Source organism: Betta splendens, chromosome 22 (genome assembly GCF_900634795.4).
Source record: "Betta splendens chromosome 22, fBetSpl5.4, whole genome shotgun sequence".
In the NCBI taxonomy this organism is placed as follows: domain Eukaryota; kingdom Metazoa; phylum Chordata; class Actinopteri; order Anabantiformes; family Osphronemidae; genus Betta; species Betta splendens.
The window spans coordinates 1,810,519-1,838,110 of record NC_040900.2 but is presented as its reverse complement, the minus strand read 5'-3'; the positions used below and the strand labels follow the sequence as shown (position 1 = coordinate 1,838,110).

The window sequence follows — 27,592 nt, the reverse complement described above, 5'->3', positions numbered from 1 at the left end:
CAAGCCACTATTTATAGCTGGATTTCCTCTCTGTCTGCACAGACAGAGGCTGGATGCAGACGAAGCATCTCAGAGTTGAAAAGACCAAAGTTGATTGGCTGCAAAACTAATATATAAGTATGCTCAAAGCAGCCGCTTATTATTATTTAAGTTGTGAAAGTAGTCCCACATTTACGTTTTTACTAAAATAAAAGTGTCAGTACTGTGGCCTAGATCATACATAAATTAATATATTAATGGATTATTGCTGTGTTCATCACCTGGTTCAGATGCTAACTGTGTAATTTTAATAATGCTGTTGTGATGATGTGTTTGAATCTAATTACTATGTGCGCTAATAAGATAGTGTAGTAATGAGTTTTTTTCACAACACATAATATGACCGTAATTTATTGAAGGAAGAAGAAGAAGAAGAAGAAGAAGCAAAGGAAGTGGAGGAAGAAGAAGAAATGATAATGGTGGTGGTGGTGATAATAATGATGATGATGATGATATTGGTGTTTTTCTCATTTCCGTGTAGCTGTTACGAATTATTAATAATTACGGATTATTAACATTTAGCGCCCTCTAGATGTCATTTCGGAGAACGCGGCGTGATGACGTTTCACCTGCGACGCGCCTTCGCTGGCGTAAGAGCCACGCGCGGGTTCCAGCGTTGTTGATATGGCCTGTGTGACAAGTTAGCAACGACCCAGAAGTTAAAACGTCTCAACCTTGGGCCCCGCCGCAGGTTTGAGCTCCCACAGTAACGGAGAAGCGGCGCTGCTAGCGGGCCGTGTTCCGCCCGGTTCCGGGCTGCAGGGAGCGCGACGGGGCGGCGGGACGGGGCGGCGGGACGGCCATGTAGCCGAGGCAGAAGCATGAGCAGGTCAGAGGGGACGGACGACTACACGGTGCAGCAGGAGAACGAGCTAGAAGCCCTCGCGTCTATCTTCGGAGATGACTTCCAGGACCTGCGCGACAAGGATCCGTGGAAGGTGAGTGCAGCAGGAAATGCTAGCGTGGAAACGTGAAAACTCGCGTGAAGCGACCCCCGTGACGAGCTGCATGCTGGGTTCCAGGTTAAAAGGCCTCCTGAGGTGCACCTCTGCCTGCGGCCCAACGGGCTCAACCACGGACAGCAGTGCCACGTGACCGTGGACCTGCAGGTCAAATGTCCACCCACGTACCCAGACGTGTGAGTACTGGAGGCTGTCAGAGTTTGTCCCTAATATTAGTAGGAAACACGTCTGTGAACCGAAGCTTCTACTTCTAACACTATTCTTTATTTTCGTTCCACTGTAAGTTCCTGTTTTTGTAACAACAAAGCACTTGACAGCAGCTCAGTGTAGTCGTGTCAAACGCGTGACACACCTACGTCCGTGAATTGAAGACATAATCACAGCAGATACTCAAATTCTACATAGATTTTTTTCAATTTCTTCTTTTCCTGTTATTTTAATCCGTGCTTTGCCTGAGAACATATTTATTATTCCAGCTGTTCCACATGCGCCCTAATAATCCATGCACAGTTGCAGCTCCAGATGTCTTCTTGTTGTTTTACTGTTGTTCTGTTTTCATTTAACACCTTTGGGCACCAACAGGCCTCCGGAGCTGGAGCTGAACAACGCCAAAGGTCTCTCACATGAAAATCTCCACAACCTTCAGAGTGAACTCACCAAACTGGCAGCGGCGCGATGTGGGGAGGTGAGTGGAGGCGTGCGCACACGCCCTCGCTTTTGCAAGGGAACGGTGCTGACCAGCGGACGTGTCCACCTGCAGGTGATGATTTACGAGCTAGCGGACCATGTCCAGGGCTTCCTGAGCGAGCACAACAAGCCTCCGTCATGCTCCTTCCACGAGGAGATGCTGAAGAACCAGCAGAGGCAGCAAGAGAAGCGAGCCCAGGAGGAGCAGCAGAGGATGGACCAGCGGCGCAAACGGGAGGAGGAGATGGTCAGGGAGGAGAAGCCAAAGCTCGCTGTCAGGAGTTGTGCTTAATGGAATGAGAACGTTGTTTCATCTTCTCCTTTTGTAGGAGAAGGAGATCATGGCTGTGATCCAAAAAAGAGAAGAGGAGAAACGTGAGGAGAAGAGGAGAAAGGAAATGGCCAAACAGGTATCGGAACACTTTTTTTTTCTCCAGAGGAAAAGCATGAAACCTGTTCGTTTGTTTTATCCATCCTGCAAGAAGTGAAAGGAACCCTTTGTTTTGTGTTAAACTCGAAGGAGCGTCTCGAGTGCATGGAGCAGCCGGTGTCTGGGAACCCCTCCCCATTGGGCAAAAGCCCACCCAGCCCAGGAGGAGCTCCTCCCGAAGCAGCCGAGCCCAAGAGAGTGTGTAACCGGCGTCGGACTACCTCCAACTCACGCTTCAGGTACCGACCGTATCAGCAGCATTAAAGCTCTCTTATAAAACTCTTTATGTTGAGTAACTTAAAAACACTTGCTGTTCTCCAGACGTGACACATTTAATGAAGAAAATCATCGCTCACAGGAGCTTCTTCACTTCACCAGCACTATATTTGGAGAATTTGTTGTTCACAGAGGAAAAAGTTTAGGTGAGTGTGAGGCCAGGTGGTTTAAACCAGGGCCTTCCATTCGTTTGTAACTGTGCCCCGTGTGTGTGAGACAGGTGTGAGCGAGAGGCTCGGCCGTAACGTTTACTACGGGTTTGAGGCAAACTCAGGCGACTTCGCTGTGATCTACGAGTGGTCTCTGCACTGGAACAAGAAGATGGGCAAGTTCTTCACCAGCCAAGAGAAGGGGAAGATTGAGAGCTGTAAAAAGCAGGTAAGTAGAAGCTCATCGCTGCCGCTTTGATCATGGATTCGCCTTTCTGAATTCTTTCCTGTGCAGATCCACGGGGCAGAAGCTGAGTTCAACTCCCTGCTGAGGCTGGATCACCCAAACCTGGTGCATTACATGGCCCTGAGCTCCACAGAGAAGGATGACTGCCTGCAGGTTAATCTGCTGGTGGAGCATGTCTCTGCAACCAACCTGAACCAAAGTCTGACGAACCACAACCCGGTCCCTCTGGACAAACTCTGCCATTACACGGCCCAGCTGCTGGCCGCTCTGGACTACCTCCACTCCAACTCCGTGGTCCACAAGCAGCTGGGGCCCTCCAGCGTGCTGGTGGACTCTGAGGGCAACGTTCGGCTGACAGACTACAGCTTATCCAAGCGATTCGCCGACATCTGTAAAGAAGACATTTTCGAGCAGGTCCACGTACGTTTCTCGGAGGACACGGCGATGCCGACGAAAGCGGGCAAGAAAGGGGACGTGTGGAACCTGGGCCTGATGCTGCTGGCCCTGAGCCAGGGGAAAGAGATGAAGGAGTATCCGGTGACGGTGCCTACGAGCCTGCCTGCTGACTTCCAGGACTTCCTCCACAAGTATGTTGGCATAGATACGCTATAGCAGCGCTTTACTGGAAATGATGCTGTGCATCCTTCAACCATTCACCAAAACATTCTGCAGCTTGCTTGTTCTCTTGAACAGCCTGTCTTTGTCATCAGTAACCAGAACGCTGACGTCATTAACATTATTTTAGGACATAAAAGTGGAGCTTTTGTTTACAGAAATGAAGCTTTAGTATCGACTAATTCCCAAACAGCAAGATAAACACAGCGAGGGCTGAAAAGCTGCGTGTGAGTGGTTGTCAGTGAGGTGAAGCATGTGATTCGTTGTAAATGGGTTTTCTCCTTTTTATAATGAATGGTTTGTTGTGAATGTTATTTCAGCACTGGGAGAAAAAACGGCTCTTCGTTTAGTATTGGAACCTTCTGGTTTCACTAGATCCTCTTTTTGTCAGTGGATAACCAGCACAATGTGGATGAGTACCGCACACAATGGGGCTTTTCTGGCTCCACGTGGTCGATTGTTACCGTGGATCCATCCACCCTCCATGTGTCTGTGCCTTTCAGATGTTTGTGTCTGATCGATGCTGAGCGCTGGACAGCCCAGCAGCTCTTGGAGCACTCCTTCCTCAAACCTCCATCACCTAAAAACCTCCCACAGTTCCACGATGCCAGCCCAGAAGGTCCGACACTTTCATTATTTTCAATATGATGCATGTGTAGATGAGAGCGTAGACCTGATTGTTTTGTCTTTCTCCACCTCAGATCTGGCTGTGGACTTTGCGTCATCAGTCATCCCTCGGAGCCACATCCTCAATGCTCCGTTCAGCTCCGGGGTGCAGAGGCAGTTTTCCCGCTACTTCAATGAGTTTGAGGAGCTGCAGCTCCTTGGGAAAGGAGCCTTTGGTGCTGTCATTAAGGTAGACTGCTTTTACCTGTTCTATGCGTCTTTTCCGGCAGAGCCTTGACAGCACGTCTCCTCCTGCACGTCCAGGTCCAGAACAAACTAGACGGTTGTTACTACGCTGTGAAACGCATCCAGGTCAACCCCGCTAGCAAGCAGTTCAGGCGCATCAAAGGCGAGGTGACGCTGCTCTCCCGCCTCAACCACGAGAACATCGTCCGCTACTACAACGCGTGGATCGAGCGGCACGAGATGCCGTCGGCCGGGGTGCTGAGCACCACCGACAGCTCGGAGCCCCGCAGCACCGACAGGCCTGCTCAGTGCAGGGCTCGCTTCAACGAGCTCGGCCTCCCCGACGACGTGGAGGACGTGGCTCCACCGCCAGCCCTGTCCAGCTCCGTGGAGTGGTCCACCTCCATCGAGAGGTCCTCCAGCGCCAAGTGCAGGGGGCACCAGTCCAGTGACGACGAGGACGATGAGGACGATGATGACGAAGATGTGTTTGGTGCCTCTTTTTTGTAAGTCGTCTTTGTTGTTGATAACTTTGTGGCAGCAATAATTATTGCACGCATGCATTAAACTATTTTGTCTTTGCATTTAGGCCGTCAGACAGTGACTCGAGGAGTGACATCATCTTCGACAATGGCGACGAAAGCGCAGATGAGATATCGCAGGTTTGAATATTTCTGCTGTACGTGTGTCACTGCCTTTCCCTAAAGCATTCAGCCAATGATGTGTCATTCGGCAGGTGGAGCCGAGCAAAAGGCCGGCGACCGACGCAACGGAGAGCACGGAGTCGGACCAGTCTCTCCTCATAGCACATTACTTGTACATACAAGTAAGCTTGGTGGCCTTCACCGTTGTGACCTCTAGGGGTCCCTGCTCCACGCCTGACGTCTGTTTTCTGCTCCTGCCAGATGGAATACTGTGAAAAGAGCACTTTAAGAGACACCATAGACCACGGCCTGCACCAGGACCAGAACCGGCTGTGGAGACTCTTCAGAGAAATACTGGATGGTCTGGCTTATATCCACGAGCAGGTGGGGCAACGCAGCAGCACTACGCCTCGCTGGGTTCTAGTTACTCATATGTGAACATGTCTCTGTCTTCTAGGGGATGATTCACAGGGACCTGAAGCCTGTCAACATCTTCCTTGACTCACAGGATCATGTGAAGATTGGAGATTTTGGCCTGGCTACCGACCATCCTGCTAATGTGGTATCTGTGTGACTATTATTGCTGCATCGCTGTGTGTTATTTTACAGCTACATGAAAATGTTATGGTTTATCAAATTCACAGAAACATTTAATCTCTTTCAGGCTGCAGGAACATTTGAGGTGGAGGATAGTGGCTCTGCATTGATGCATAAGCCAGACCCAACAGGTACAGATGGGTTAGCACATCCGTCTACTTGATTAACACTGTCTGTCACACATGCTCTTTCCTGCCTCTCCACCAGGTAACATGACGGGGATGGTCGGTACTGCTCTGTACGTCAGCCCAGAGGTTCAAGGGAACACCAAAGCCACCTACAACCAAGTCAGTTTGCAAATTAGAACCCTTCACTGCTGCATTTGAGCAGTTTAACCTAAATTCTTCGTTGTTAATATTCTTTACTCAGAAAGTTGACTTGTACAGCCTTGGCATCATCCTCTTTGAGATGTCCTACAGACCCATGACCACGGGGGCCGAGCGCATCTCTGTGCTGAGTCAGCTACGCGTGGTAGGTCTGTTTTTAAAACAAATATCAAGAAAGAAAACTAGGGACACGTGCGTTTAAGCTCATCCTGAGTCTTTTCATGCTGCAGGAGCCCATCACCTTCCCTGAGGATTTTACTGCGTACGAGCAAGGAACACAGGTGCAGACGCCAAACAACAGGAAGTCTGATTCCCTCACTAAACCTGAGCCAGCTCTCACCTCCGCCGTGTGCTTCAGGGAAAGGTGATCCAGTGGCTGCTGATCCACGACCCCGCCCTGCGGCCCACCGCCCAGGAGCTGCTGAAGAGTGAGCTGCTGCCTCCGCCTCAGATGGAGGAGTCAGAGCTGCACGAGGTGCTGCAGCACACCATGGCCAACATCAACGGCAAGGCCTACCGCACCATGGTGGCTCAGCTGTTTGCTCAGAACACCTCACACGTCATGGATTACGCATATGACATCGATCTACACAAGGTGTGATGTTGTCTGGTTGGATGTGCTTTGAGTTTCCACCTGTAGATGTCACTGCAGGCATGAATGTTGCACCCAACGCTGCCTCATGGGTGCTGCTCATCTGGTGTGCATGTATAGGAGGCCTGCTTTTGCTTAATCAATGTCTCCTGATCCCTAACAGAGGTTGTTTGTTTGGTCTCCCTCCAGGGCAACTTCAGCTTGAACAGCGCCAAATTGCAGCAGCATGTGTACGAAACAATCAGCAGAATCTTCAAGAAGCATGGTGAGTAAACTAAACTACGCTTGTTTCGTTTGCGTGCGTGTGAATGTGGGACTTTGTTGACTGCGCCATGAACCACTTGTGCGTCCGAGCTGCTGTAAGCGGGGTTTCAACATCTGCTCTAGTGAGCGGAGGCTGAACACTGTGCGTATTGTAGTTTCCAGGCAGGTACTGGTGTTATTTCTGTGCACGCTGCTAATGATGTCCAGCCGCGCTTTACGCTCCGCGAGTGTCTTTGAACGCGCCTCAGGTCTGCTGCGCTGACGCCTGTGACACAGTTGTAGCTGCTGCAGTAACAGAGTTTGCCTTCAGGTGCCGTGCGCCTCCAGACGCCGCTGCTCCTCCCCAAAAACAAGACGCTGTACGACACCGGCGAGCTGGCCTGCTTCATGGACCACAGCGGGATGCTGGTGACGCTGCCCTATGACCTGCGTGTGAGTCCAGCACGCGTGCACACACAGCGCACACGCAGGTGTGTGTCTGCGCACAAACACTAATTATCTCACTCCGTGCATCAGCACACGCAAACACACAGCGGTGCAGGCTGCAATCAGCAGCCGCCATAAGATCTGAGTCTCCAGGAAACCCTGAGGACTGAGCGCTCGCTCCCACACTGTGATTGATTACAGCCTGGGATGCATCGACGTCTTGATCACACAATGCACCCAGTGTCTCAACTCCCTTTCTTTTTGTCTGTCCTAGATGGCGTTTGCAAGATTTGTCGCTCGCAATAACATAACGCATCTAAAAAGGTAAAAATGAGTAATAATGAGTGTGTCTGTAAACGCTCTGGTGTCTGTATTAAACCAGACGTCTCTTCTCCTGTGCTCAGGTACAGCATTGAACGCGTGTTCCGGCCCAGGAAGCCTGATCGCATGCACCCGCGGGAGCTCACGGAATGTGCCTTCGACATCATCACGCCCGTCAGCAACAGCCTGCTCCCCGATGCCGAGACCATTTACACCATCTCTGAAATAGTTCAGGAGTTCACTGCGCTCCAGGTCAAACGCATGCACCGTCTGAAACAACCGCTCTCACTCCTGCATCATTGTTCCTCGATTTCCTACTAATGCCTTTATCTCAACTTGTGGCATTGTTTTATTTCCGTCTGACATTCTTAACATACTGAAGTGTGACAGGTCTACACAGTATTTATTGTTTACATAGTAAATCTGTTGTGCCCAGGTCTATCCGCTTCCTTCCCTCCTTCCCAGTACAATCCATTTCCTGTCTACATGGCCCCGCGCTGTGTCAGGCTCCATAGTCTCCTAATGTTATGTGAACTCGCTAAACCTCTGGTCTGGCCTCGCGCTCGTCCCTGAGATCCTGTTTGTGATCCTCTGCACCATCCAGGTCTTTGTGTGAAAGCTTTTAAGAATATGTGAGTCAGACTGAATGAGAGGGCAGCCGGGCTCATTACTCTCTCAGGTGCTCATTGTACAGTAGTGCTCCTGGTTTTGACTGTAATTGCAGCTGAGAGGGTTAAAGGTGTGTGTCTGTGTGTGTTTTTATGGCTTCAGGAGAGGAACTACAACATTTATCTGAACCACACCAGCTTGTTGAAGGCCATCCTGCTCCACAGTGGGGTCCCTGAGGACAAACTGAACCAGGCCTCCAACGTGCTGTGTGATGCCATGGTCGGTGCAGGTCACACGTGCAGCACACATGTTCACACTGCACGTCTCTCCACTTATTACAGCGTTCTGGTGTAACATTTCTGCTGTGGCCTCTTGTTCTGTGTGTGTTTACTTCAGTGTGAAAGGCTGACCAAACGTGAGGTGGAGGCAAAGTTCTGCAACTTTTCACTGTCAACCAACAGCGTAAGTGTCTGCTGTAAGGCCAGTTTGTCCTGCAGCGGGACTCTGCTCGCTCCCACACGCTGACATCTGTCCTCCCCTGCTGCGCCCAGTTGCAGACGCTGTACAAGTACATAGAGCAGAAGGGGAATCTGCAGGACTTGGCGCCGCTGCTGACATCGCTCACCAAACAGAAGACAGCCGTCACCCAGCTGGCCAAGCAGGGCCTCAAGGACCTGGAGGAGATCACGGTGCTACTGCGCAGGCTGGGAGTCAAGATGCAGGTGATTTGTTTTCCAAAAGTGGCAGCACTCTTCTTGTTCCCACCTCTTAACACCTACATATCCGCTCTATAGGTGGTGATTAACTTGGGCTTAGTGTACAAAGTGCAGCACCACTCTGGAGTCATCTTCCAGTTTGTGGCTTTCATCAGGAAACGCAAGCGGACTGTACCCGATATAGTGGCTGCTGGAGGGCGCTACGATCACGTGGTACGTGTAACTATAACTCATCCACATTCCTCTTTCTAAGAACAATGGTGCCGTTGGCTTGCGTTCATTCTTTTCTGTGCATGAATGTGAACCATGTATCTGCACCACATTAAAGCCATATGTGTTAGTGTTTATCCGTATGTTCTGTGTCCTTCGAGATCCTTGGGTTTCGAGGGCCTGCTTCTACGTCCCCGGTCCCCTCTGCGGTGGGGGCCAGTGTGGCGCTTGACAAAGTGTGTGCTGCCATTGCCAACATGGAGGAGCCGGTGAGTGAGGCGCGCACACACGGATCTGACATTTCTAATTATTGTAATGAAGGAGCAGCAGACGGAGATTCATATTTAATGATGCCTTATCACAGCAGTTGGCTGCCGCACAGCCCCTTTTAGAAACATGTTAATAACTATGATCACTGCGGCTCCTGATGCCATGGAGTTATTTTTGGAAGCGCAGCCTTTTCTGTGCTTGAGCTTTAGAATTATGATTGTGTGCCTAGAAAGTATATAATTGTAGGTCTGGAGTCAGAAGTGTATCGAAACGATCTATTTATTGTTAACAATTGTCTGCATGTTTCAGTAAGTGACTGTTTTGATGCTGTGCGTGTGTGCGTGTGTGTGTGCGTGTGTGCGTGCGTGTGTGCGTGCGTGTGTGCGTGCGTGTGCGTGTGTGTGTGCGTGTGTGTGTGTGTGTGCGTGTGTGTGTGCGTGTGCGTGTGTGTGTGTGTGCGTGCGTGCGTGTGCGTGCGTGCGTGTGCGTGTGTGCGTGCGTGTGTGTGCGTGTGTGTGTGCGTGTGTGTCAGCCGTCGGTGATCTCCTGCGACGCCTTAGTGGTCCCTGTGGGTCATTCGTCCTTGCCTCGAGCCATCAACGTCGTCCAGAAGCTGTGGAGCACTGGCGTCTCTGCAGACATCGCTTATGACGTCTCTCAGGTTAGAACCGGTGTAGTAGACGTTCTACCTGAATCAGTGTTTGTATTATTATCCTGCAGCTTTTGCAGCAGGGTGTGTTATCTCTGCCCCGCAGTACCTGCATCGTTCCTACAGAGGGCAACACTTGACGCTTTTTCCTGAGGTAGAAAAAGGCCGTCGTCTGTCATCGCCATTTTTTTTATGACCATATCAGAAATAATAAACATCATAAGAGACACAGCTGCACTTCGGTTGTTTCTAATAGAAGCTAATGGCCATTTTGGAATAACACAGCAGTTATTTCTGCAGTAATTGTCTTCACGGTCAGTCATCTGTTGGATGTGTGTCAAATAAAATGAAGTCCTGATGGCAAATAAATCCTGCAGTTACAGAACAAACAACGTGAGCTCAGCCCTTTGGAGGTGAAGTTCTGTATCCTCTGCTCTGAAGCTGCTGATGTCACGCCTGTCACATTCTCCACGTTTATGTAGCAAACTGATCTCAGCGTGTGTGTTGGTTAAAGCACCTCCCTGGGTCAGACATTCATGTAAATACTCGTCCTATTCTATTTTATAACCCATCATTTTGAACTCTCCACTTGTGCAGTAAGCAAGTAGTGACCACTAGTGATGGGCCACCTCCTTTCCCACCGGGACCTTAGAAGCAATTAGGAAAGAGTGAACTGAAACGTGCACCAGGGTTTTGTTGATAATGGATGCAGGTTGTTCTGTTAAAGACTTTGTCAGAAACCTTCTTGGGACTTCCTTCCTCATCCCTGCAGCCCATCGCTGAGCTAATCCTGTAGCCTTTATTTGCTTCTGTCCATTAAAGGGTATTAAGAAAAGCTGACATTCTGCACTGCCCTGTGTTTAGCACAGAGGCCAAATCTTTAATGATAAAGGGAATAAATTGGTCTGACCCAAACGTATACATTGAGCACAAGCGGTGAACGGTGTGTTTTGTTTCATGCTTTAGTCTCAGGAGACGCTGCTGGATCACTGCAAACTGGCTGGCATCACCTGCTTGGCTCTGGTCTCTGACAAGGAAGGCCACTACGTGAAGGTAAACCAGGCTACGCTGCAGGGATGAACCATGAGTGATGTGGCAGACGAGATTATGAACAGACAAATACTTTAGAACAGCTTTAGAGCAGCACCATTCAATCTGATTGATAGTAGAGATGCATAGTGAAGTTGTGAATCATCTGGGCTCAGGTAAAATCCTTTGAGAAGGACAGACAGTCTGAGAAACGCATCCCAGAGTCAGACCTGGTCGACCACATCATTCAGAAATGTCGGACCAAATTCTTTGATGAGAGAAACATCAGGTAAAGTTGTTTGAGTTTAAGGCACCACTCCAAAGTCCAGTTGGGTTAAAGTGGTTGATTTGTTTCTATGTTTTATGTTCTGCAGAGAAATCTCTGAAAGCATGACTCCGAACCCCAAAGGATCCCAGCTCAACACCACAGGTACGGTGCTGGTGCTCGGTCTGGTTGGTCCCTGTAGTTTCCACCATGTGTCCTGCTGCAGTCACAATCTTAAATATGAGAGCTTCTTATGCAGCTACCTGTCCATTTGTGTCCAGGCTCTTCAGAGCAGCATGGGGGCAGCAGCACCATGAATATGAACGTGAACGTCATCAGCCCAGAGAAAGTGTCGTCCAGTGCCAGACGGCGCTATGAGACGCAGGTAGGGATACGATCACACCTCATCCTCTCCTTTCATTAGAAACATACAGAACATTGCAGCTGTCATTACAAATACAGCACCTTTTTATTATTTTAGTGTTTCTTTTTTGACTTGGATCTTTGTTTCCTTCTTCCAGATCCAAACCAGATTACAAAATCTTGGTAGTAATTTGCAGAACAAGAGCAATGACATCGAGGTTCTGGCAGTAAGTTTGCTTGTTTACCCATTTATCCTCCCGATCCCGGCCTCCCAGCTTCGCTCCCTTCTATATCGCTGGTATCTGTGCGTGAAGCCACATAAATGGGCATTTTATTGGACGTAACAGTATTATGTACTATTATATCTTTTGCATAGGTTAGATTTTGTTCTGTGCTAAAATACTCGACTGGGTTAATGAAACACTTCTCGTTTTAGTCCATAAGCCTTGTTGTAATTGCAGAATTACAGCACTGATGTAAGACTGGAGTGGATTATCTTGTGTTGAAAGACTTGCTCAACAGCCTGCAAATGCATCTTAATTTGAATCCAGTATTTAGCTGTGAAGTGGCCACTTCCTGCCAAAAAGTGTAATAGCTTGTTGCAGCATAAATTAAGGCTCCATTGTGTTTCTGTGTAAACCTTTCCGTCTGTTTATGTGTGATCCCATAGGTGGACCTGCAGAAGGAAACCCTGATCAACTTCCTGTCCCTGGAGGTTAGTTTCCTACCGTCCTCATCAACAACGCTGTGCAGTTAATAAATGGCTCCATCCTGATGGCGGGTGGGGGGGCGGCAAGTGGAAAGAATGTCCAGCAGAGTTCAGGGTCTGAGGCAGGAAGACGGGATCCCGGTTTTTTCCTCGACTGAGGGAACACCTCTGCCTTTTTTTCCACTTCCAGGGAGACCTGCTCTCCTTTAACCAGTCTTGCTTATTCCAAAAGACAAGCACAACTGTTGGGCAAACGCACGCTCAGGAGGTGTTAATATTCACATTCCAACCTCCTGAGCAAAACTCCTCTCGTAAAACCACCGGTTCCTCAGGGTAGAGGTTAAAAAAAGACTCGAAGCAACACGGAGAAAGCTGAAAAAAAGCTCCTAACACTGCTGTTATATAAGTAAAAGCCTCCACTCCACCTAAACAGGCAGCACCTTGGAGCACGTGTCAAAGAAAACATTTGGTATGAAAATGCATGACAATGCACGGTGTGTCTCACCAGGCCACAGGAAAAGGCCTGTTTGGAAAGTCTCTCAACCCAGATATACTGAGGTTGCAGATGGAAGCCCCATTAATCCCCCAAAGCAAACACAGCAGTGACACCTTGTTCCACGTGTTGTTGAGCGTCCACGTCTCCTCTGCCCCTTCCTGTCTCTGCAGTTCGACAGCGAGGAGCAGTTCAACAGCAGCGTGAAGACCCTGCTGTCCCGTCTGCCGAAGCAGCGCTACCTGAAGTCCATCTGTGAGGAGATCCACCACTTCAAACTCACCAAAAGGTGCGTTGGCGTCTGTTGTTACAGAGCTACTGGTGTTAGTCCTCGAACAAGACGAACCACCGGGAACTCCATTTAAACACGCACAGCCTCGTCTCTCTCTGCTGGAGGTCCTGTGAAGGCGGCCCGAGACCCCGTGTTCTCCCCTTTCAGCAGATATTTGTTAAAATGAAGCTTGAGGCGAACAGGAGAACTTAAAAAGGCCAAAAGGGACTGAATTCCTTTTACGGGCAGCTGCCACTCCAAAGCTCGGAGCGGCTCACGCTCCAGGTGGACCAGTGACAGTCAGCCCTTCAAAGGGAGCTGTTAGACGGATAACTACTGCCTTTGCAGAACATTAAATCCTCAGCTGATCCCGTTTCCTGAGGTGAAATCTTGGGAAGGATTTGCCTTGTTTGGTCCTGTGATGTCGGCCTCTTAACGCCCCAGGTGATTGACACGGAGGTTGAGTGAGGCTACGGGGAAGTTAATGTTCCCAGTGTCTGCTGCTGAATGCGTTGTGACACTGGCGAATGCCTGCAGGGAGCAGCTCAGCCAGGGCTTCAGCCGAGCTGCTTTCATGAATGAGGCCTGAACAAAGAGCTGGAATTCCGAGCCGCGTTTTCCTGCTTCCCGCTCACTTCTCCAGAGCAGTTGGTTTTCATTTCCTGTCTCTGCCATGTGTTTGATTTGCCACTTAGGAAGAAAAGCCTTCCCTGATAAATGGACCTCGCAGAGGCAACAATGGATATATTCAGCATGTGTTTGGATGTTTGTTTAGTTGTTTGTGGGGCACAGGCGGCTGAGGCCAGATGAGTGGGCTGAAGGGCTCACGCGTCGCCAGGCTGCAGCGACTCCATAAACTAAACACATCGTTGCTTTCAGTAAAACAGTGCAAGTGCTGTTTTAACCAGAGTCAGGAGCTCTGGGTTCACTGCAGTGAAAGGCTTCAGACCCAACCGGAGAGTCATTAGCTGCTGTTTGTCTCCACACGGTCCTAACTGAATGTTCAGGTCTCAGTAACAGGCGTGTCCTCCTGCAGGGTGGCTGTGCTGGTGCTCTACAGCTACAGGGACGATTACTACAAGATCCTTCTCTGAAACCAACGGACTGAGTGTCGACCCGGCGGTTACGGACCCACGGAACCTGTGAGCTCAACATCACAATGATTCTTCCTGAGTAGTAACTGTAGCTGTGCAGCTGTTCAGTCCAAACTATTACTGTTAATTCCCAGTGTTTCGTGGTCCTCTGAAACCAAGTAGACAAGATGTTTACTGGACTTTATTGCCTTAATAGAATTTGATAGAAAGGGCTTTTTACTGAACACAGGGATGATTTTACTTTTCTGATAACCATTGAGGTGGAGATTAGGAATAAATCATAATTTTCCAACATGCAACTGTGGTTTTGTGTTCACGTGGACTAACAGAGACACGTTTGTGACCTAATAGAGATTATCATGGAAGTAATTAAAAGGAGCGGAGTTATGTAGAGGTCTGGGGGGTCAGAGCCAGGGGGACGGACAGTAAAATGGAGCAGACCTCCGCTTCTAATGACTGAACAACAATAGTTGGCATGCCATCGTTTTGAGGAAGCTGCTGCTCCCAAATAGAACATTGCTTTTCCACCGTGTCCTTGAGAACAAGACGAATGGAGACCGAAGCAGAGCCACCTAGTTTGTTTGGTCACCAACAAATGTGCATTACAGTCGAGCAGCTTATTTCATGGCTAAGCTAAAGTAACTAGAAGCTGGTCTCACTCCAGCTGTTGGTACATACACATTAGTTGAGGAGAAGCTTAGATAGGAATCATTTAATATTTATTATGGAGTAATTATGCAACACATCTTCCTTATTTTGTGTAATTGGGTTTCAATCCTTTAGTTTTATAATTGGCATCAGATCCTATTCATAAGGACACTTAATTAATAAATCCAGTTGTGAGGCATTATGAACGTCTTCACCCATAAGCTTTGCACCGTGATGCAGTGTTTAACCCTTAAAGGCCTGAGAAGCTAAGCTTTGTTTCCTGAATCGATTTTGTTCCTGACCTTAAAGTTTGAGTAAACTCAGATGAAGTCTGGACCGAGGACGGTCCAGGTTTCCAGGTCCAGACTCTGTCTGTGCATCTGGCAGCTTTATTAGCGGTTTGGATACGTCGTATACTCGTTTCTGGAGGGACCAGTAAAACAACACACCACCAGTAAACACATGCGCTACCGCTGCTAAGATAAGGGGACGTCCGTGATAAGCAGTAGGAACCAAAAGAAGACAAATTCCCACTTGGAGCTGGATTCCAGGACCAGATGTGTTTGAGTCTGCGAGTCTGTGTGTGAGCCACTAACCGATACCATCTTGGATTGCATCACTGCTCTTTGGGGGATTTCTCCCGCAAACAAAGAATTGTTAGTGCCGCCGCTTCAGTTCACACATTTATTTTTCAAAATAAGTGTAAATGTTACAGATCAACATCTAAAACATATTTACAGGGTTTGCAACAGTGAAATAAATAAGGTTGTACAGAAAAAAGCAGATAGAAATGCTAAATGTTCTACAATGTCCAGCAGCTTTGGCCACCAACAAAAACACTATAGTATTAATAAATAAAGCTATGTGAAAAAATAAATAAGGTTTTGTTCCTACTACTTTAAACTACGCTTTACTGACTTTACACAACAAAGAATTGCTTAAGCTTTTATAGTCACCTCTTCATTTAAAGCACATGATTCAAACAGACACTATTCTACCGAGTTCCTAGAAAGCCTTAACATTAACTGGTCTCCAACCAGTTTTGGCATCTCGATGGTTTATGTACTGAGAAATTAGCTCTCCCCAAAACCCTTCTTCTGTGAAACCGGGTTTGTTTTGTAACACTTCCCAGATTTCCTCCCCCTTAATGATCAGATTGGACCCGAGCCTCCTGCTGCAACGCTGTTCACTTGAATGGTTTAACACTCTGTGTGCTTAATGTCCGTCCAATCCCTGATTAGGGCCTTTATCCCTCCAACAGTCCGGCCGTGGGCTGAGTAGTGATTCTGTGAAGTGTACCTTTATGTACAGTTGCACTCAAACTGACGAGCCATCAGGTCGAATATATTACAGCCTCAGATTCCACGTATGGGCCCACAGCTGGTCAAAAAGAAAAAGCACTGAAAGGCACTGGCCATTAAATTAAGGCGACCAACTATAACGAACATTTGGTGTGAACAGAAGCTCCAACCGTACACACACCGAGCCATGAGAGAAGATATGAAGTGAGGATCGGTATCAAAGACATTCCTCACAGGTCCAGACGAAGCATCTGGCCCGTTTCATCTCCTCTGCATGCAATAAAACCACGAGCATCGCGTCATCACCGGTTCCTTAACGGAGCACGAGGTGGTGCAGGGAGCAGACCTCCATACTGTACTTAGTTTGGTAGAGTTGTGGTTCGCGGTGTGACTTGTGAATGGAATGACTCCGACCACGTCAAGGTAAGAACCAGGCAGTTTAAACTGGCCAGGCCTGCATCAGTGAGTGTGGGTTGAAGGCGGAGAATGACACTAATCTAGTGCTAACACTGTACACAAACTGAAACCATGTTGTAAAGCAGGGCTTTGAAGCCTGTGCACTGGATTTGGCTGATGATTATGATTCCATCCATGACACGCTGCTCCATGAGGCCAAACCCGGTCCTAAAGCTTCATGATCGTCTCAACGATCCAGTTTAAAAGGAGACAAGAAGTATTAACATTACAATGTTCACAGTCCAACCTCTCAGGCCACCGCCGCCTCCGTGTTAAAGCAGAGCCCAGAGCAGTTTGTCCTCCACCCGTCCATGCACCTCCCAGCGTCTCCCCCACCCACACAGGAGGAGATGGACCGAGCCGATGCATCCTCTTCCCTGCGGGGGGGGGGCAGCTCCACACATCGCCTTCTTACAGCAGTGAGTGGGAGGGGCTGGACGGCTCGGAGCTCCGAGTCCTAGCGCGACGTCCAGTCGTTGCTCAGTTTGGCTCTGGGGATGCTCATCTTGTCCACGCAGGAGCTGCTCTCAGGAGAAAAGTGGACGAGGCCGCAGTCGCTCTTCACATTGTGAAACGTGCTCTCCTTGGACGGCTCCATGTAGACCACAGAGTTCTTGTTCACGTGCTTCTTCAGGATCACGGTCTGAGGAGGAACACAAACAGTCCAAGGTGAATCCTGGAGATTTTATGACCTTGTCTTAGCTGAGAAGTCAAAAGACTTGACAGGTTTAGCACCAGTTGTAGCAGAAGGTGGAAGATGAAGGGAAACTGCGCCAGATGTAATGATTAACCCTGCAGGCAGCCAGCGGCACCGCGGCCCGTGATCAGGGACAGAACCTCACCTTCTTTGGTGCGCTGTAGCAGGACATCTGCACCCACTTCTTCCTCCTGTTCACCAGTAACGCCACGATGAGGAAGATGATGATGGCGAGGAGGAGTCCTGCCAGGATCCAGGCGGCCGACTGGTAGATGAGGGCCATCTCGGCCTGGCCGGAGCCGTGCTCGCGCTCGCGCAGCCGCGGCTCCACTGTGGGACACAGGCGTGAGCTACTGTCCGTTCACTGAGTGTAACCGGGCCGGGTCAGAGGCGGTACCTGTCAGCGCGTCCATGGGCGGCACCGTGGCGGTGGTGAGCCACGTGGAGCCGCCCGCCGGGGCGGTGGCCGCGGTCCTGGGGGCACCGGTCGACGCGTTCACTGGCGGCGCCGTCGTGATTTCTGTTCAACAACGACAACGCGATCCGTCACGGCTCCAGAACATTGCAGACAAACGCATTGTTGAGCTGTGTTTACGTCCGCGCTGCCACCTTTTACGTAGACTGTTATTTTCCAGCGGGCAGCCGACAGCGAGGGGACACATTAGGGGAACAATGGAGCCTGAGCCCAGGTTTTCCTCTGTAGGAAACGCTGACATGGAGCTTTGAGGGAGCCGTGGGCCGATTAAAGCCGGTGGCAGGAAACACGTGTGAATGTGCGGATGCTCGGGGAATGTTCCTGCTGGAGTCCACTGTGTGAGCGTTGGGTGGAGCGCTGCCGTGAATGGAGGGTCTCGCTCCACTGAACAAACACACAGGTCCCCCGTCACGCGGCGCGCTCCACTCACCCATGCACTGTGGGCAGCACTGGCCCTTGCGGAGGACGGGCACCCTGCAGCCGGCGGCCGGGCAGCGCTGGGAGAAGCACCGGATGGTGCCGTTGCTGCAGGTGCAGCTGGTGCAGGCGTTGGCCTTCCACGAGGCTCCGGCCGGAACCAGCTCCCCGGCGCCGGTGATGCAGGTCCTCTGCTCTGGGCTCCTCGGCGTCTCCTCCGCAGCTGCACACGATAGAGGCACAATAGAGGACAGATAAGACATGTGGCTGTGTTTAAACCTCCACCCCAGTAAAAGGTCCGAGCTAAAGTTTAGCCTGTAAACTGTCCCCACCTTCAAAGGCCAAACAATTTAGAGAGAAGCTCTGCTTTTACAGGACTCAGGATTTAACTGCACTGTATAACGTCTAAATCCATAAGTTATTAAGCCTCCAGGGCTGTTTTCAAGAGCAGTCAAAGGGCCTTTCGTCAGATGTCTCCTCCCTCAGGCCTCCACGTCTGAATGTGTGTCTCCATGTAGCACAAGCTCCCCCACGTCACCGGCACTCATCACGTCATGAACGCGATATTCCCATGACGCTGGTGACGGACCCGAACACGCATCACGTCATGAGCGCTGGTGACCGGACCCGAACACGCATCACGTCATGAGCGCTGGTGACCGGACCCGAACACGCATCACGTCATGAGCGCTGGTGACCGGACCCGAACACGCATCACGTCATGAGCGCTGGTGACCGGACCCAAACACGCATCACGGCCGCTGACCGGCTGCTTCGTGCAGCAGAGATTCAGTTAAGTCTGAGCGTTTGGGTCTCAGTTGCAGTCACACGTTGCTGATTTGTGGGCCTCATGCTTGGGAGACATATGAGAAAGGCTCCAGTGTTTAGGTGCCGTTGTAAATAAAGCGTGCGTGTGGTTTGGTGTCGGTTCGGGTGGGACCGTGTTCCCGGAACCACAGGACCAGCGCAGATCCAGCCTGATGGGATCCATTCTTGCCCCTCCAGCTTTGACAGAGTCAGACCAACCTGTGGCCAAAGCGGCCACATGTGGACGATCTCTGTGTAAACCCAACCGGTCCGGGCTGGTTTCTTTATGAGCCCGACATAAAGCTGCCCGACGGAGTTCAGCATTAAAAGCATCAAAACCAGATGCTGACAGAGCATTTGAACGGCTCTGAACAGTAACCTGTACTGTGTAACCAGCCCTTCCCGCTCCCTTTACTCCTACCTGGGCAAACATGGCAGCAGGTGTCCTTCCTCCTCACTGGCGTGTGGCAGACAGTCGGGGGACACACTTCGGAGTCGCACAGGACCCGGCCCATCCTGCAGGTGCAGCGCGTGCACTCGTCCATGTTCCACGTCTCTCCCTCCGTGTAGAACTCCCCCCCGGGCGCTCGGCACACCGGGTCCTCGTCCGGCTGCCCGCTGCCGGACTCATCTGCAGGCGACAGAGGAAACGGCGTGAGCACAGATTCACATTCTGTACAGATCAGAAAGGTCGATAAGAGACGAAGGACGGACGCAGAGTCACTGGATGAAGGACGCGTCCAGTCAAAGCAGGCCTCAGGCAGCTTCACGTTAATCTAGGAAACATTTGTGATCAGCAGAGCAGCTGCACAGAGTTAGCCCTTTGTCCCCGACTGCAAAGTGTGAGCAGCTCCTGAAGTGGAGACATTCCTCCACTCCTAAATATTTGAACAGCCAACTGAGTCACTCCTCCGTAAATATCCTGTGGGGCTGAAGGGCTGCGGGAGGAGCGTAGGTGTGGATCACAACGTACCCTCGCACGTGGGGCAGCACTGGTGGGGCTTGAGCAGCGGGTGGGCGCAGCCGGGCACAGAGCAGGTGATGAGCGCGCACATCTCGCGTCCCGAGTGGCACACGCAGTCGCGGCAGCCGTCGTGCCAGGCGGCGCCCTCCTCGTAGCGCCGGCCGTCGGCGGTGAGGCAGTAGCTGGGCGGCGGCGCCGGCGTCGGGGCCGCGCTGCTCCAGGGACTTTCTGGAGAACACAACGTGTGCCAAAGGCGTTAGTGTGGAAACTTCATTACAAACGTTTATGATTTACAGTGAAAAGCGCCTCTAAAATGTTTTAGCTTCATTATAAGCTGTGATATGGCTCCAACGCTGAAGCGTTCACCAGTCATGAACTTTCAAATTCCCCTTTATTGCTAATTATTTCGCCAATGATGAAAATGAGCCACAAATAAATCTGAACAACTAACAAAACACGAAAAGAGGCTGAGTCGAGTCCCAGCGTGTTGAGCTCAGAGCTCAGCAGATGATCCCGGTCCAAAAAAAACGTTTCCTGTCTGTAAATATTTGAAGCGTCCACAGAGACAGAAGCCAAACTGCAGATCAGGTAAACAGCAGTTATTTCCAGGTAGTGGCCTGTTTGTTTGCTCCACTTGTCATCTCACCATCCCGAGTGAATCCCTGAGCATATTTGAGTCTGGCATATTTAGAATGCAGCTACATTTGCCAGATAAACACACCACATGAAATGCAGCGACGCATAACTGTGGCATTTGCATAAAAAAAAAGTGAAACCAAATTAGAGTAAACAAAAGGAGAACCCAGCGAGCAGCATAAACATCCACAGAGCGGAGGAAAGGTCGCAGCAGAACAAAGCTGCAGCTCGACGCCTTCCTTCCTCTAACCTTTCTGTGACTTCCACAGGCAGGTGATGTGGTTCATACAATACTGTGGCGACGTCACAGGGAGAGTTACCTTTACACATGCACACGGAGCAGCCCTTCCTGTTGTGCTGGTAGCCGTCGCTGCACTGCTTGTCGCATGTGAAGGGGGGACACTTTACGCAGCGACACATCTCGCAGCCGTGCTTGTTTCTGCTGTTGGAGACACAGAGCACACACACAAACACTTCAGGTACCTGGGCAGCAGTTCTGCTCCGCTCCAAAGTGGTGAGATGCAGTGAGACCCAGACGTCTGCTTTGATCAGCCTCTGGATCTGCTTCCTCCTTCCTGATGTTCCAGCCCATGTGGTCTCACTAATACAGAGACGCAACCTAAAGCCACTTCAGATGCTTTCAATTCGCCCTGTTGCCGTTAATGTCGCCGGGAAGATGCAGAACATGCGTGTGACTGGGGAAGAGTGGGCCGTGTGGTGGCCAGCTATGAAAAGAGCATCCACACATGCTGGGAGAAAAGTTTAGGGCTGAAGAGAAAACAGACCAGTTGGATCCAATTATCTGCCCTATAAACCATGGACGAGCTGCTGGGTGATAAATGGTCAAAGCTGAGATGAAAGAAGGGCCCGTGCCCTGACCTCCCTCCGTCCCCGTTCATCCTCGGCGCCGCTCCCTGCAGGTAAGTGATGACACCCATTCCCTAAAGCAGTGGCCTCCTCCGGCCGGTGTAATGGCTCTATTAATCTTCATGTGCAGCGCCGCAGAGCTAAACGGGCCCGGACCCAGCGGTGCTGCGTTGCATAAAGAGGAGCGAGCGCGTCTGTGCTGAAGCAGCAGCAGCTATTGAAGCATCGCGCGGAGGGGACGCCGACGAGGCGGAGGCTGTTGTTGAACTCCAAGCAGGGGGACAGAGGCTGGCGAGGCGCCTGCGCCGCTGCTGGCGCGGCACAATTTCCAGCGCGGTCAGGAGGGAACCTCATTAGTGCCGTGGTCGCTGGTGTTGACGGTCGAATCCTCCGACTGCGGCTCAAATCATCACGTGACCCCACACGTTCCCCTTCAGGTTTAAAAGTTCTCACAGGATGTCATCAATACAAGCAGAGGCCAGGCGGTTTGTTTCCTTAGCGGCGGCTTCACGCAGGCTCCTGTGTGAAGAGGCGGTTCTGACCCGTGAGGCTGGCGAGCTCTCACAGGCTTTCAGACTTCTGAAGCCAGACCTAAACAACCGCTTATGAAGGATAAAGCCGGGACTTCCTCCTCCTCCCCCCGCGGGTTCCCCGTCGTCCTCTGGCATCCTGTGCAAATATATCAGAGCCGTCTCGAGTTCATCCTCAGGAGCCTGGTCAAGGTCCCACAAGAATCCCAACTCTGTGCGTTTCATTAAGGTCGCTTTTGTCCTGATGCGTTTCTGATCGTTGGTTCGAGACGCGATGATTTATGAGAGGTTCCTGTGGACGTAAGCGTCGCAGGCAGAGAGCGCTACCAGATGTTTGATTGGGTTAAATGGGATTAGGAGGAGAGGAACTGCAGGAGGCTGAGAGGCCACCGTGGACCTCCTCCCGACACACACACACACACACTGACACACACACAGACACACACACGTTAAGAGATTGGCCACCAAGGCCGTCTCTTTGATATCGGATGCCTGCTCCTTCCTTTTGAACAGGACCAAACAGGCCCCGGCCTCTGGTTTTTATACACGCAATAATAATCAAGTGGTGCCCGAAGTCTCGGGAGAAAATGTTAAATGCCCTCATTATGTGCATGTTATGGGACTTACACGTATCCGTAGGGGCAGGTCTTGGTGCAGGTCAGAGATCGGCACTTGGGTCTGCACTCGCACACCTCGCAGCCAAAGTCGTCCTTCTCGTATCCCGTCGGGCACTGGAGGGAACAGTACTGGCCCAGGTCCGGACAGGAGTCGTCTGAAACGTGAGGACAGAGGCGTGAGCGCGGGTCGGACCCGTCGGAGGCGACGGCGCGGGTCGGACCCGTCGGAGGCGACGGCGCGGGTCGGACCCGTCGGAGGCGACGGCGCGGGTCGGACCCGTCGGAGGCGTGAGCGCGGGTCGGACCCGTCGGAGGCGTGAGCGCGGGTCGGACCCGTCGGAGGCGACGGCGCCGGCTGCAGCCACCGAGGACGCGGCGCTCACTTACTGTTGAGGCAGCGGCAGAGCAGGCAGCCGCTCCGGTCCTGCTGGAAGCCGAAGGGGCAGTCGGACCCTGACAGGGAGCAGTTCTCCAGGGGCCGGCAGAGCATGGGGCTGACGGTCTCATAGGACGGCTCTGTTGATCAAAGAGACGGTGGAGTCACCGTTTTTCTGCATTTCCACATGCGCTGCACACGCTCACGTCCCCTCAGGTGTAGCTGCTTCTGTGCCAGCTGTAATAGCTACCTATTCACCCCATTCTTGTTTTGCAGTAAACAGTAATTACAGATAAATGTAGAGCAATTACAGCAGGGTGGGTCGCGCTTTAGGGGCGTTCTACCTCTTTGTCTCAGAGCGTGGAGCTGTCTCCCATTAATAAGCTGAATGTGTCCTCAGACGCGGGCATTGGCCCAATGAGCTGGAACTAATGGCGCTCCCAAACGCGGATGCCTTTTCATTGTGCGGCCTCCTGCGCTGAGCGCGCGGCGGCTTCACACAGGTGGGTCTCATTTCGGCGGCGGCGTAATAATGGAACACAAAGAACCCCGCAGCTTTAAACGCGCCGCGGCCTCCCTTAATGAGCCGGTGCGGCCTCTGTTCTAAGCCGCTCTATGGAAATAAAGCCGGTACCTTCACAGAAGGGGCAGCACTCCCCCGGGATCTTGACCGGGTTCTGGCAGCTCTGCTTGCAGGCCATGGCGGTGCAGTGCGGCGTCCCGTCCACGCACTGGCAGAAGGTGCAGTCGTCCTCCTTCCACTGCTCCTCGTGGGCTCGGAGCTTGTTGCTCACCCAGCAGCTGGCCTTGGTGCTGTCCACGGACAGAAGCTCCACATCTGACGGAAAACGACACGGCGCAAGGAATGAAGTGTCGGAGGAGGCGAGTGCTCGATCTGCGTCTTCGCTAAGTCATGTGTGTGGTTTGGTTTGGCAGCCATGAATGGAATCTGGAGCCAAAGCTACAGGCCAGTGCCTGTTACACTACTCCTCTGTGATTCAATTAACAGGAGAAAGTGAATATGGACCCAGGACCTCATGAGGGAGCTAACGAGATATGGAAACTGGCCTGGAACCAAGAGCAGCTGAGCAGAGAGGGCTTGTTTACATTAATAAGCAGGAGGAGGCCCCCGGCTTTGGACAGCACATGTATGGATTTAATGGGGCCACATGAATATAATTATGTTATGTACCAGAGTCAGAGGATTGATGAGTGAGGGTCACGTTCTGGCACCGGACTTGAACTGACCCATGAGGCGGTCACCTAAGATCTAAGGTCAAAGATGGGGTCGTATAAATGTTTCATCTTAACTACAGCAGGAGCCATAAAGTCTGGGAGAAGTTGGAGGCTGCTCAGCTGCACCCTGAAGCCTACACTACCCACAATGCAGCTGCTTCCACAGCATCCTTCACTTTCCTGCTGAAGTTTGGAGGCTTTGAGTTGGTCACGCCTGCACATTCCAGGTGCATCTGCAAAACCAGCCCACCACAACCTCCTCTTCCTTCACTCCCATCAGCCCGATCCAGTTTGGCCATACAAGCAAATCCCAAGCTGGCGGCCGCCTCCGTCCACGGGCCTCCGGCGGCCTGTAATGTGCTGGCCATATGCACTGCAAGCCCGCTCCTCACGATCCCCAGTGAACATCACAGCTGCCTACCTGGCTTTGGCACATGTGTTTTTGTGAGACCCCCCCTCCCCCTCCCCATTACAGAGAAATTACAAAGCCAGGCTTTTATGCTCCCAAGTGTCAGCAGTAGAAGTGAAAGGCGGCCTGGCGCTCAGGTGGGCAGCAGCCACGGAGCATGAGGGTCGTACCGATGCAGACAGGGCAACACTCGCCCTCGGGAGTGTAGAAGTTGTCACAGTCCAGCTTGGCGCACTCCGGCTTGGAGCAGAAGGAGATGCCTCCCCGGCACTGACACAGCCAGCAGGAGTCCATGCGGAACGCGTCGCCCTCCGAGAACCACCTCCCGTTGTGGACGCACTTGGGAGAATCTGAGGAGAAAGGAGACGGGTCAGACTCTGCACCGATGGGACCGACGGGCTCCGTCAGGCGCTCGCCACATCTGGAGGCTTTTCCCTCGTTTTCATCAAGCTGAACGTGTGAGAGATCATCACAACTGTTTAAAATCAAAGCCGTAAACATCCACTCGCCTTCTGCTATTGACTGAAACGTTTATTCAAACCAAATGGAGCCAAGGTGCAGGGACGGCATTGGGGCTTTGGAGTGGAATGGCATTTATCAGACAGTAAAGCCAAGTCCATGAGGGCTGAAGGGGGAAGTCAGGCTCAGTCTGGTGACGCCGGTGAAGCTGCTCGGCTTGAAACAACTTAAAGGCGCTTTCAAACTATAGGATGAAATAAACCAAGCTTTTTTACACGACCTTTGGAAAGTCAGGCTCTGATTGTGTGGACAGAGCAGCTCATTAGAGCAGAGTGTGTGATTAGATCACAGCATCACATTCCGTGTGGTTCTGACGGCCCGTCTGCACGCTCGCACACGTGCAGCTGCGGAGAGCGGCGCTCAGAGGCGTCTGGCCGCCGACCCCACGGCTCCCGACAAGCTAACGCACAACATCTGGGCCGAGCGAGGCCCCGCTCTCCTCTGTTCCCTTCAGTTCCATCTTCATGTGCCGCTCTCTCTGCTCGCGTCCCGCGTTGCGTGCAGCAAATCCAAGCAGAGAAAATGCAACAATCCCTGTATCTGCTGGAAGTGGAGAAGCACAGCAGCATGTTCTAATGCTCACAACTCAGCGACCCTCCTCCAAACTCCCAGCAGAAGCCAGATGATTGTTTTTGCTGCCCGGGGTCCAGACCCGACCTCTGCGGGTTCTGTTACTCAGGCTGTGGACCTTTCCACAGGGTTCCTGCTGAGAGCTGGACATGGAGCGAGGGAGCGATTTAAAACAGCCACAGCCCAGAACCGCAGGAGCCTCAGTCCCCTGTCACTGTGAACTGTCGTCTTGGTTGAAGCAGCGTCGCACTGATGCTCGTCCTCTCGAGGTGTTTTGCTGTATGGCCTCGTCATGCACTCGCTCTATTTAACTGCAGCTGGAGGGGCTTTGCATATTAAACAGACCCAAGGGAATTATCTCGTAAACAAAGCTTTTTTTACCTTCCGAAATCATTTTACACTTTGGAACCTACACATTTAAATCCAGGTTGCTGCAGTTTAGCATCCTGCTACGACACGTCCACGGTTCTGCATCGGCGCCTCCAGGGGATCGGTGGATTGAGTCACATGTGCATCCAGGTGCAGCACATTGTTATTCAGGGCTACTGGTCTAAAACTCCACACAGAAACACAAAGTTTGAAAATGTGCTCCCCTCATTCCCTGTGCGTTGTCCTTGAGTGGCGGCTGCTTCATCAGCGCCTTTATTGTGGGTCAGCACTGAATCTTATCTAAAGGTTTAAAGTTTAAAGCTGCGTGTTGCTAACAGCAGCGTGCTGGACTACAGATGCGTGCACACATGCACACCTGTCACACACATTGTGTGTATTTTTAGCAGCCAGCCTCAGCAGCTGTTTGACATTATTCATATGGGTCCGTGCTCCTCCTCTCCCTCTCAGACCCACTGTTATTCTTTCGAAGCCGTGGGAGATGCCGTGTCAGCTCGGTTCTGGCAGACGGGCCTTGACGGGTTTAATCATTTCCCACTCTCATTGTGCCCAGAATTATTTATCATAGAACCATGTGGAGGGGAAAACAATGAATAATTCATTGTCCTGCACCTTGCTGTTTACAGATGTTTCCACGGTGAAAGGAAAGCGTGTTTAACTACAGTGTTTTCGTACACGAGTAGGTGAGTGGAGTTATGGTTGAACCACTGTAACACACACAGTTGTGCTGCTCACACTCACACACATCGCTGGTTGTAAACCCATTGTTTGCTCTCTACTTTTGCTTAGAGAGGCTCCTAAATCTCTAAACTGGCCATTACCGCATGTCAGAGATCAGGTCAAGGTCGCTCCATCCCGAAAGGTAGAAAAATATCTCTATTCGCCTTAATTAAGATGGCATTAATGACTTCCCTCTGGGCCAGGACATAAACATCCAGTCAGTTTTTACAGAGTACAATTATCCTGGTGGTGTGATTAGCTGAGCCTGGAGCCTCTGCTGGCTTCCTCCAGCAGTAATAACGGCAGGAAGACACCAGCTTGTTTGGTTTAACTCGGGGAGGATAACAATGCGAGAAAGAGAGAGGCAGAAAGAGTCAGGGATGTTAGAAGGTTTAATCAGGTGCTGTGATTAAATGTAGAGGCAGAGAAGAAGAGGCTCCAGGCAGTAGGTCAATGCACAGAGTCAGTAATCGCTGTGGAGATGTGGTCAATTAGAGGGTGGAGCTGTTCTCTGGAGCGAATCTGCTGATGCTTCTCACAAGGCAGAGCTCCAGTGTTGAGTATTAGAGCTTTTCAAATGCTTTGTAGCAATAAAATCCAAACGTCGTTATCGGTGTTAGAAGCTGAAACAACCCCTCAGGCTGAATCCTGATGCTTCTGTAATCAACCCAACGACTGGAAATGTGTCACAACACACGCACAACCTCTGAGCGGCTCCGCTGTCGTTAAGCTGCAATTCAGCGTATGACACCTGCACAGGAGAAGGGAATGACTTATGTATGAGCTGCAGAAGCCCTGTCCAACGCCGGCTGTTTGATTCGATAAGCGTCACAGCCGAAGCGCGAGCGTCTGAGG

The 27,592-nt window shown here is 51.2% G+C and overlaps 2 protein-coding genes across 2 annotated transcripts; one reads left to right on the top strand and one right to left on the bottom strand.

Moving 5' to 3' along the window:
- Nucleotides 1–563: 563 nt before the first annotated feature.
- On the top strand, nt 564–14,404 carry eif2ak4 (eukaryotic translation initiation factor 2 alpha kinase 4). The gene is made up of 39 exons (XM_029139836.3): nt 564–977; nt 1,062–1,177; nt 1,584–1,686; nt 1,762–1,935; nt 2,018–2,098; nt 2,209–2,357; nt 2,440–2,540; nt 2,615–2,772; nt 2,839–3,377; nt 3,909–4,024; nt 4,107–4,261; nt 4,336–4,763; nt 4,847–4,919; nt 4,994–5,083; nt 5,163–5,285; nt 5,359–5,463; nt 5,566–5,629; nt 5,706–5,785; nt 5,868–5,969; nt 6,055–6,105; nt 6,183–6,419; nt 6,606–6,681; nt 6,991–7,112; nt 7,381–7,430; nt 7,511–7,679; nt 8,199–8,315; nt 8,433–8,498; nt 8,588–8,758; nt 8,831–8,965; nt 9,124–9,231; nt 9,765–9,893; nt 10,848–10,934; nt 11,087–11,199; nt 11,285–11,340; nt 11,457–11,560; nt 11,697–11,765; nt 12,209–12,253; nt 12,914–13,029; nt 14,048–14,404. Exons 1-39 carry the CDS (start codon nt 861–863, stop codon nt 14,103–14,105), a joined length of 4,953 nt encoding a protein of 1,650 aa, XP_028995669.1. The 5' UTR covers nt 564–860; the 3' UTR covers nt 14,106–14,404.
- A 1,019-nt stretch (nt 14,405–15,423) lies between these two features.
- On the bottom strand, nt 15,424–25,057 carry LOC114848927 (cysteine-rich motor neuron 1 protein-like). Its single transcript, XM_029139847.1, has 11 exons — nt 24,712–25,057; nt 23,531–23,734; nt 22,908–23,036; nt 22,531–22,675; nt 20,827–20,948; nt 19,880–20,098; nt 19,328–19,537; nt 18,113–18,322; nt 17,605–17,727; nt 17,353–17,537; nt 15,424–17,153 (listed from the first exon to the last, which is right to left on the bottom strand). The coding sequence occupies exons 1-11, from the start codon at nt 25,040–25,042 to the stop codon at nt 16,968–16,970; spliced, it is 2,064 nt and encodes a 687-aa protein (XP_028995680.1). The 5' UTR covers nt 25,043–25,057; the 3' UTR covers nt 15,424–16,967.
- Nucleotides 25,058–27,592: the final 2,535 nt, after the last annotated feature.

Coding starts and splice junctions, on each gene's coding strand:
- eif2ak4 (XM_029139836.3), top strand. CDS start 861: ATGAGCAGGTCAGAGGGGACGGACGACTACACGGTGCAGCAGGAGAAC. Junction 3,378..3,908: donor TTCCAGGACTTCCTCCACAA/GTATGTTGGCAT, acceptor TGTGCCTTTCAG/ATGTTTGTGTCTGATCGATG. Junction 7,113..7,380: donor CGCTGCCCTATGACCTGCGT/GTGAGTCCAGCA, acceptor TGTCTGTCCTAG/ATGGCGTTTGCAAGATTTGT.
- LOC114848927 (XM_029139847.1), bottom strand. CDS start 25,042: ATGTTTACGGCTTTGATTTTAAACAGTTGTGATGATCTCTCACACGTT. Junction 23,735..24,711: donor GTGTTGCCCTGTCTGCATCG/GTACGACCCTCA, acceptor GTTTTCCGTCAG/ATGTGGAGCTTCTGTCCGTG. Junction 17,728..18,112: donor GTGCTGCCCACAGTGCATGG/GTGAGTGGAGCG, acceptor GTTGTTGAACAG/AAATCACGACGGCGCCGCCA.